General features: G+C 36.6%; 1 protein-coding gene across 4 annotated transcripts in view; it reads left to right on the top strand.

Annotated features, from left to right (window-relative positions):
- The window catches only part of zmp:0000001200 (dedicator of cytokinesis protein 9), a 105,564-nt gene extending 98,058 nt beyond the window's left edge, over positions 1-7,506 (top strand). For all 4 annotated transcript variants that reach the window (XM_051118900.1, XM_051118899.1, XM_051118902.1 and 1 more), the window contains exons 48-53: positions 1,351-1,497; positions 1,861-2,071; positions 3,081-3,271; positions 3,354-3,454; positions 4,440-4,578; positions 7,090-7,506. In XM_051118900.1, the coding sequence (XP_050974857.1) occupies positions 1,351-1,497; positions 1,861-2,071; positions 3,081-3,271; positions 3,354-3,454; positions 4,440-4,578; positions 7,090-7,215 (915 nt within the window). In that variant the 3' untranslated portion in view covers positions 7,216-7,506. The remainder of the gene's footprint in view (positions 1-1,350; positions 1,498-1,860; positions 2,072-3,080; positions 3,272-3,353; positions 3,455-4,439; positions 4,579-7,089) is intronic.
- The last annotated feature ends 3,119 nt before the right edge of the window (positions 7,507-10,625 follow it).

Here is a 10,625-nt window from a genome sequence, read left to right as displayed (position 1 = left end):
TAACCAAAAAAGGCGCGACTTTCTTCTTATTTTAATAGTTAGTTTGAGGCGGTTTTATGGCGTTAATTTAAAGTTTCTAGAGTACATTATTGTAATGTGGGGCGCATCAAAATGTGCAAGCACAAATCTCTTTTCTCACAAGCGGATTCTCTTCACTCTTATAAAAATGACATGCGTGCACATGCGCTTTCTCTCGCTTGCATGTGCACGCTCAGAAACACAGATCAGTGCATATGATAAAGCATGTAATCTGTATTTACACAGCATAACAGTAGAAAATGTATCAGTCTCACACGTGTCCCGCATTGTCCCTCAAAATTACATCTATGTTCCGCAACAGCCCCCTTTCCAGGTGGTCACCCTACTTGCAGATATTACTATTAGTGAAATAAAAGGCCAATTTATTGTGCTTAAAATTTAGACACTTTCATGACTATGTTTCTTAAACTTAAGTACAATTTTTAAAAGTGCACTTTGATTTAAAATGTGAAACTTTGATATTACATTGTTTTAATTGCATGCAAGTATATTATTTTTGTAATTCGGTTCAGAAGTATGTTAATGTGTACTTCTCTTTCATGGAAAGTGTATGTTGTGACTTTTTGACCAGTGATAAGCTTGCATTCAGTGATTTTTGAACGTCATTTTTGTAACGTCTTTCCAATATGTTCTTATCTGCCACAATAATGTAATGTCTTTTGGTAGCACATATTGGTATAAATGTGAATAACTGGTGATTATTTTTATTTTTTTTTAACTAGAAGCCCTAAAAAAAAGCTAAATGCCTTTTAAAATAGTCAACTTCCCAAATGTATTTCAATTCAGCTATTTATTTCTCTTATTTTTTGTATTCTTTTTAATTAAATGACTTCTAAGATTACAGCACCGTTTTCTAAACCTGTGCAGCCCAACTCAAAAATTTAGTTTGTGACTAAAATGCGTGTTTAGCCAAACAGCAGTGCGTGTCTCGTTGTAGTCCTCTGATCTGAAGTGTTTTTCTGACTGTGTGCAGTCATTGATGAGTTGTTTCTGTCACTGTGGTGGTTTGTGTTTCTAGCAGTACCAGTATAATGACTCTGAGATGAACGAGGTAATCTCAACATTAGTTCTACATGTGTGTTGTCCTTCTGAGTGTAAAAGTCGTCATAATCCCTGTGCAAAAATTAGGATTTATCATCAACACTGTAAAGATTTTATACATCCCAGTATTCCCAGATTACCGTTGAAAATAGTTGTGTCCTGTGACTATGTTAGTATTCAAAAATTAGTAGGCAAGTAGCTTGATTAGTTGCAGGAACGGGTTTTAGAAGTTGAGTTTCAATCTGACTAATTCAGATGTGCTTGTTTTAGGGGTTCTTCGAGGATGAAGACGGTAAAGAATACGTATACAAGGAGCCCAAATTCACCCCGCTGTCTGAGATCTCACAAAGACTCCTTAAACTGTATTCAGAAAAGTTTGGAGCTGAGAATGTCAAAATGATCCAGGATTCTGGCAAGGTAAGAAATGTAGTTACAGTTTTGCATAATCAGATTTCTGACTGTCAGAACAAAGTCTGATTCACATTGCAATTTATTCTGGCCAAGAAACGTCCACCTTAGACACTAAGAGATTGACTGATCTGTCAATGTGTCACGTTTACATGCAGTATAGCATATTTAAATCATATATAAATAGCACATATTCAGCTTATGCATTACCTTTCAAAAGCTTGGGGTTGGTAAGATTTCATTTTTCTAGAAGATTGAAAGATTTCAAAATTTATTAAGTCCAGACAGTTAACCCATGTTGAACAGTGTATCTTAACCAGCACTACAATTACAACTGCCTTTTAGCTAAAGCTGTGTTACTGTTTGGTGCAGATTAATCCAAAGGATCTGGACTCTAAGTATGCCTACATCCAAGTGACACATGTCACCCCATTCCTGGAGGAGAAGGAGCTGCTGGAGAGAAAAACAGACTTTGAGAGGAGCCACAACATCCGTCGATTTGTCTTTGAGATGCCTTTCACCATTTCAGGCAAAAAACAAGGCGGCATAGAGGAACAGTGCAAACGCAGGACTATACTCACCAGTGAGTACACAAACTTACACACCGCATATTGGCCAAAGTGACAAGAGATAGAGATAACTGACTGACGCTTGCAGAGAGTCCCATGATGAAAAAAAATCTGATTGTCACCCGAGTCTCATTGCTTTTTGACATTAGTGCTGTTTGACAGTTGTCACAAAGTACAGCTCTTATCTTCACAGCGCTGATCCAGACTGTCTCTGTGTCGCTGATTTAAGGATTAGCATACATCTCAACTACTTCAGTACACTTTAGCCCTGATGCCTTTGAGGCTTTCAGTAGACCACAGCTACTGAAAGAGCTTCCAAATGGCAGAAACGAGAAAAGCTAGACGGCATCCTGGCAGGATGTAAACATGCCAAGGCTTGTCATGACACCGCAGACACTAAAGGAGTTTCTCAGCATGGATTTCACTCGATATCCATGGGTGTTTACACTCTTTGTGGGGAAAAATCAGTGATATGGCATTTGGTTTAAGCCTACACTCATATCTGTTGCCACCTGTAAGCTCTTTCAGTAGCTCTAGTCATCATATCAGTATTTTATTTTCCAAGTTGTGCTGTGGTAAAAATATATAAGGTAGCACCAATAGCTCACCAAGTGCAACCATTTCACATAATCGAAATAACGGCACCCCCAATATTCCAAAATATGTATAAAACGTGGATTTTTAAAATAATGTAAATCTTGTATGGGTTTTCTACTACATATTTCAGTAAGAGACATCATTTACATTATAATAAGCCATGTGAGTCTTATTACCCGGAGGTTCCTTTTAAAAGCATCTCATGAAGTTGGTTGAGTGAATCTCCAAAGCAAGTAGAGCTGGAGTCTAGACAGAGAAGAAGCTCTAATATACTATAAAGAGAGATAATCACATTCAAACAGTTTATCATTTTAACCTTTTAATGCCCTTGTAATGTGTTAGCTTTGACTGCCCTAATTAATGATAATATTAATAACTTTATTCATGGTTAGACTTCATCTTTGTTTCTTTCTCTTCATCTCTCAGCCACACACTGTTTCCCGTATGTGAAGAAGCGGATTGCGGTGATGTATCAGCACCATGTGGATTTGAACCCCATTGAGGTAGCCATTGATGAGATGAGTAAGAAGGTGCTGGAGATCAGACAGCTGTGTTCCTCCAGTGATGTGGACATGATCCAACTACAGCTCAAACTACAGGGAAGCATCAGTGTACAGGTACAGAAACACATGCTAACACACACACAAACACATGACTTCTTGCGCAATAAGTTTTATAATGTCTTTTGCCTCTGTTTAGGTAAATGCCGGCCCTCTTGCTTATGCCAGAGCTTTCCTGGATGATGCCAGCACTAAGAAATTCCCAGACAACAAAGTCAAACAGCTGAAAGAAGTCTTCCGGTAAAACACGCACTTTAGTCTCTAAGCAGTCATTCATCTAAAATTATTTTAAATATCATTGCATATATACAATACGATATATATGTTTCGTTTTTTTTTTTTCGTATATGATATATAATTTTTTTTTTACATGATATATATATATATATTTTTTTTTAACTGACAGTATAGACATACAGTGTTACCAAAGATTTCTATTTCAAATAAATCCTGTTACTTTCTATTTATTAAAGAATCCTGAAAAAAATATATCATGGTTTCCATAAAAATAAGCAGTAGGGATGTGACGGTGAAGAAAATTTCCCACCGGTTAATCTGCGTGTGCTTGTAAATGGCCGTGCACATGTTATTTTCACTTTTGAATTAGCAGCAGTTCGGTGTCAGTTGATTAAATAGACAACACCAAAACAGTACAACAAACTCACTTATATTAAACATAGAATGATTAATTTATTAACCAAACAAGTATTATATAACCATAACAAGTAACTTCCAAAAAGTTTAATTATAAAAAACACCACTGAAAATCAGAAAACACGGTGGAACACCGGTAACACCGACTATCACAACAAGCCTTATAAGCAGCAGTTTCATTACATTTTAACATGTACTGAAACAGAAAACTGTTATTTAAATTGTAATCATTTTTACAATGTTACTGCAAAAAAAGCAAAAAATGTAAATTATCCTACAGACTTTTATATGAAATAAATAATAATGAGCTCACACTGAACTAAAGGTAAACTGCACAACAGCTCAGTGATTTAAAAATGGTAAAAGATCCTATGAAATAACACAAAAACACTAGTATGTCAACATGATAAATCGAATCTTAACTCTTCTACTTGTGCTTTTTCAAAATAGCCACCTTTGTCTAGATTACAGCTTTATACAGCTGCACAAAATTATTTTGTCAAGAAATTGTCTACGCTTCGATATTTAAATTAAAATCTAAAATTGTGTGTATTCGTGTGGTGTTTTGCAGGCAGTTTGTGGAGGCGTGTGGTCTTGGTTTAGGGGTTAATGAGCGTCTGATTAAAGAAGATCAGCAGGAGTATCATGACGAGATGAAGGCCAACTACAGAGATCTCACTAAAGAGCTGTCCGCCATTATGCATGAGCCTGTAAGACACACAAACACACTGACCTAAATGGGAAACTTCAACCAAAAATGAAAACCTTGTCATCATTTACTCACCATTCATGTTGTTCCAGACCTGTATGCGTGTCTTAATTCTGTTGAGCCCAAAGAAGGCATTTTGAAGAATGTTGGTAACCAAACAGGTGATGGTATCCACTGATTTTTTTCCATACTATGGAAGTCAATGGCTACCGTCAAATGTTTAGTTACCAACATTCTTAAAAATGTCTTCCTTTGTGTGCAACATAAGAAAAAAACTCATACAAGCTTGTAACAACCTGACAGTAAATAAATTATGACAGGTGATTTTTGGGTGAACTATCCTAACTTTCTGATACTTATGTATAATGTCTTTTAATGCTTTTTTAATCTCTCCATTTTCTTTTCCACTTTTGCTTTCATGGTCAGACTGAATGGTAAATTATTTAAACCCAAGTTACTGCATGCTTTTTTTAATGATTTTAAATAATGCTTTCTGCTACCTATGAAATTCTCAGCTCTGTTTTTTCTTATTAGCTTGAAGGAGAAGTCCACTTCCAGAACAACAATTCACAAATAATTTACTCACCCCCTTGTCATCCAAGATGTTCATGTCTTTCTGTCTTCAGTCGTGAAGAAATTATGGTTTTTGAGGAAAACATTTCAGGATTTTTCTCCATATAATGGACTTCATTGGTGCCCCAATTTTGATCTTCCAAAATGCAGTTTAAATGCAGATTCAAAGGGCTCTAAACGATCCCAGCCAAGGAAGAAGGGTCGTATCTGGCGAAACAATCAGTCATTTTTATTGGAAAATAAAAATTGTATACTTTTTAAGCACAAAAGCTCGTGTAGCACAGGCTCTCGGATGCGCGTCCACGTACTATTGAATCATGTCGAAAGGTCACGCAGAAAGTAGGTGGAACTAACGACCCAGTGTTTACAAAGCGAACGTGCAAAGGCTAAGAAAGTACAAGTCAAACGCTGTTTACAAACAAAAAGGTACAACAATGTCAGACAATTCTGAAGTTGTAGGCGAAAATAAGATGGAGTACACAGACGATGAATGTAATTCGTAGTAGTGATGGGAAGTTCAGATCATTTTACCAACTCAGACTTTTGAGTCTCATTCAGCAAAATGAACGAATCTTTTTTCAAGTTAATAATGAAATTTTGTTCATTATAGCAAAATATAATTAAAATGTTACTTGTTACTTCCCTAACACATCTACTGCTTACACAAACGTTGATCACACTACAAACAAGACAAAACTATAATGCTATAAGAAACAGAAAAGATTAATTTATTGTTTACCTGGGTCTTTAGTCTATGATTAGCTCACCTCACCTCTTATCTGACAAGTTTTCGGGTTCGAGTCGTTCATTCATCACGTGACAGCCCCATAAGATGAACGAACGACTCAATAAAAAAACCTGAAGATCTGACACAGGTGAACTAATTCCAGTACAGAACCTAATAGGATGTTGCGCGACTGAACAAATCACTCACCGAGACGACTCGTTCTTCCCGAGTCACATTAAAGATTTGTTCAAAATGAATGAATCGTTAAAGAATGCACATCCCAGAGCCTGTGCTACACAAGCTTTTGTGCTTAAAAAGTATACAAATTTTTATTTTTCTAAAAAAATGACCAACCGTTTCGCTAGATAAGACCCTTCTTCCTCGGCTGGGATCGTGCTAGGGCCTTTTGAAGCAGCATTTAAACTACATTTTGGAAGTTCAAAATCGGGGACACAATTTAAGTCCATTATATGAAGAAAAATCTTGAAATGTTTTTCTCAAAAAAACATAATTTCTTCACGACTGAAGACAAAAAGACATGAACATCTTGGATGACAAGGTAAATTATTTGTAAATTGTTGTTCTGGAAGTGGACTTCTCCTTTAAATACATAAAGTTGCAAGCTGTATAAATTGCAATTGTATAAATCTCCCATTTCGTGATGTAAAATCATGAATGATGTCTGTTTGATGTATTATATTGTAGCTACTGTTACCTGATGCACTTTTGGTGTTTCAAAATTTAGCAAGTAATATAGAATATTGTAATGTCTGAAGAAAGACAGACAAAAGTATTTTCACTGTTAAAATCAAACTGTACATGGATCCTTAAAAATTAATCGTCTAAGATAATTGTCTGATTATATGGCTGATAAAAGTTACAATGCAGGATTTGGTCAGTAGAGTTTAGTGAAAGGTCAATTAAAACACCACATGCAAATTTCTGTAGATTTGATGCCACAATCACTGAAGAAAATGTGAAGAACTGTTTCAGTTTGTTTGTTCGTTTGTTTGGTCTTGTCTTATTTTTTTGTTGTTATTTTGTTTTTTATTTTATTTTTGTTCTATATTTTTTGTTTTGCCTCTTTTTTTCTTTAATAAAAAAAATGTTCAGATTCCATGTGGATTTCAAACACGCTGCAGTGTTGGATTATGTGTTGCATGTGATAATTTCTGATCATTCTTGCTCTTTTTTTGTTCTGTGTCTCCATAGATCAGTCCAGTGGATGATGGGATACGCAGTCCTCTTCCCGATTCACTGCACATCTTCAATGCCATCAGTGGGACGCCCACTGCCACCACTATCCAGGGCCTGCCAAACTCCTCCTCAGTGGTGTGAACCCAACCCCTGCATTGACCTTATGACCTTTCACCTTTAATTTCACACCTTCACCTGCCCTACACCTCTCCCTGATGTCATGAAAAGGAAGTGGAGGAGATCTAAAGAAAGTTTGTCAGGAGGGGATCTATATGTTTCTGCCTCATCCGGGGGATTTCATCTACTGTTTCCTGTGGAGACTTAATCAAAAACTATATTTTATTTCTGGCCATTTTGCCAGTTTTATTAAAAGCCGTAGTAAAGAGAGCAGAGGGGAGAGGGAGAAGAGGTTAGTAAATGGTGCGAGCCAAATTCAGTCATCCGCCCCCATGTGAGCACTGCATTCAACTTGTGCTAACAGCTAATCTATGACTCTGACTGCAGTGGCTTTTACATGTATAAATATCTGCATCCTCTGCTAATATATTTTTTATTTTTTCACTTTATATTACTGAAATTTTCAGTTTTTGAATGATGAACTGAAGTGTACAAGCTCTGCTGGCTTGTTGTCTGAGAGACAAGAGTTAAAACCGCCACCAGCATCAGACTGATTTGAAGCCGTCATATGTGCGCCATGTGTCTATGAGTGTGTTTGAACGGCAGATACACATTGAGTGAGCGTGGCATTCATGTGATGAGGTCAGCACTTGCACTGCATGAGATACACTGGATGTGCGGCGGAGCTTGTGCAGACACTAATGCTAATGTTCAACATTATGCCTATCATTTATCAAATATTTTTATACTGTGGGACAGCTGAATGTGATATTGTTTTTTTTTTTTTTTATCTGTATTTAACAGTCTCTGCTCTGCTGTATTTAAACTGATATCGTCCCTAATGCTTTGAATAAAACCTCTCAAAATTTTCAAACTCTTCCTGTTTTTTGTATGCTGTTTTGTTTGTTGTTTTTGTCTTTATATTTCTGTTTTGCCTTGTTTAGTTTTTTGTTTTATGTTTTGTCTTCTTTTTTTTGTCATATTTTTCTTTTGTCTTGCGTGTATATATATATATATATATATATATATATTTTTTTTTTTGTCTTCAGTTGTTTTTATTGTTTGTTTGTTTGTTTGTTTTTTTGTTTTTTTTGTCATGTCTTATTTCTTTGTCTTGTGCATTTCTTTTTGTCTTTTTTTTTTATTGTCTGTCGTTGCCTTTTTTGAAGTGTATTTACACTAAGGGCCAGTTTTACTAAACAAATTAGCATGAGAGTGCAATTCCAAAACAGTGCTGATTAGAGGGGAATTTCTGCAGGTGATTTACTAATAATGCGCAAATTAAAGAACACAGACGCAACATCTCATTTAAATATTGACCAATGAATATACCAAGCGCAACGCAAATTTGCGTAGTCGCAAATAAAGAATAAAAAATAAAGAAGCCACAGTACGTTGAAAAGAACCAGAGGCCAAAAAATGAAAGTTTGCTATAAGTTTTGATATACCCGGTATTGTGTGAATCCTAGATGAGGGTTCCATGTCATATTTTATTTCCTGAATCAAAAAAAAAAAAAAAAAAACATGGCTTGGCAAAAAATATGTTTGAATATTGTGTTGTTCTGGCATACCAAATAAATTAATAAATGTGGAAGAAAAATACAGAGTTCTGGCATGAAACTCTAGATGGCACAATCTCGATAGGTCTAACTCAATCTGACCTAATGAAATCATTATCACATGGCACAGCTGATTGGTTCTCTCCTGTATCAGTATCCAATAAGCTCACTGCTCAATATACAAATATATGACTAGTGCTAGCTGTAAGCAGTTTTGCAGCATGCTTCAGAAATCCTCCACCTTCCCCAGCTCCACCTGTATAGATCTGCTACGAGGTGATTTGTGTATGTTATGATGGTTATTCATATATGTTATATGTGCAGCAGCAATATTTCTTACATGCTCACAGCAGCATGTTGTGAATGTATTGGCAGTAGCAAGTCTCGGTACTTGCTCTGCCGCAGCAGCAGCGTAGCAGATCTATTCTGTCAAGCCCAAATTTACACTGTCATGTACATTACCATGCCAGTCCCTCCAAGAGTTGTCATGACAGAACTACCCTTCTTTCTACCACGCGCTCTCTGTTCTCTGCAGTGCCTCCTCACAGCAACAATAATTCCAGCCATTTCAACTGTAAAATAGTTTAAGAAATGTTTTTTGGGTGTTAAATAAGGGAGCAAATCCCAGTAATTTGACGATTGCAAACATTAGTAAATCTTGTTGCGTGATTTATTTGAATACTCTCCTTGCATAAATTTTGTGTCTGAAAGGGAAACTCCTATAAATGCATATTCAATAAGGTCTGGCACAAAAATAACTGTGTCCATGCCTTTTCAGTGCTAATTCTTCACTTTGTGTCTTTAGTAAAACCTGACCTGTTTGCGCTGGTGCAAGCTGTTAGTACAACTGTCCCTATGTGCAAATAGCTTGCCTTGTTGGCAGAGGCTATTTATTAATTTATTTATTTAGACTTGAGGCTATTTACACTAACTCCACCAACGAGCATGTGGTTGGGCTAGTCAACATTACAAAGAATGCCTGCTGAATAACAGCCCCAGTGACATAGACGGTAAAATGTGTAGCATTGGCTTTTTGTGACGCAATCAACCCAAGTTGACTCTTTGTGGTCATTAAAAATCCCATGGCACTTCTTGTAAAAGAGTAGGGGAGTATCCCCGGTGTCCTGGCCAAATTCCCTCCTCTGGCCTTTATCAATCATGGCCTCCTAATAATCCCCATTCACTGAATTGGCTCTATCACTCTCTCTCCTCTCCACCTGTAGCTGGTGTGTGGTGAGCGCACTGGCGCCGTTGTCCTGTGGCTGCCGTCGCATCATCCAAGTGGATGCTGCACACTGGTGGTGGTTGAGGAGAGATCCCCCCATATGATTGTAAAGCACTTTGGGTGTATACCAATACACAATGAAAGCGCTATATAAATGCGATCATTCATTCATTCATTCATTCATTTAATAATTTTAATAAAAATTATAATTTACACTTAATACGTTATTATTGCATACTGTTTTAACTAATATTATTGCAAAGAAAATACTGCAATTTTTAGTGTTAATTGAATAGGAAAGCATACTGCTGCTATACAATAAAATGCTTGTAATCATTCCTATAAAGGCAAAATAGAGAGAACAAAACCCCCCAGAATAAGCAGATCTATTGCCAGGACATATACTGCTGCTGCTCCAAAGAGCCATGAGACCGCATGTTTGCTATCTATGTGAGCCTGAGCTGGTTTTGCCAAATGGCTTAACACTAGTGGACTATTGCTATGTGTACCTGATCGTTTGACCAGATAGCTTAAACTAGTGACCTGAGTTAAATGTGTTTCTGGGCTAGTGAAGCCCAGATAAATTAACTAGTGGCTTAGCAATGTGAACCTGGGTGCTGTACCTGTGTGTCTGAGTCAATATCTCAAAC

This window comes from Labeo rohita, chromosome 9 (assembly GCF_022985175.1).
Source record: "Labeo rohita strain BAU-BD-2019 chromosome 9, IGBB_LRoh.1.0, whole genome shotgun sequence".
NCBI lineage: Eukaryota > Metazoa > Chordata > Actinopteri > Cypriniformes > Cyprinidae > Labeo > Labeo rohita.
This window is presented reverse-complemented; position numbering and strand designations above follow the sequence as displayed.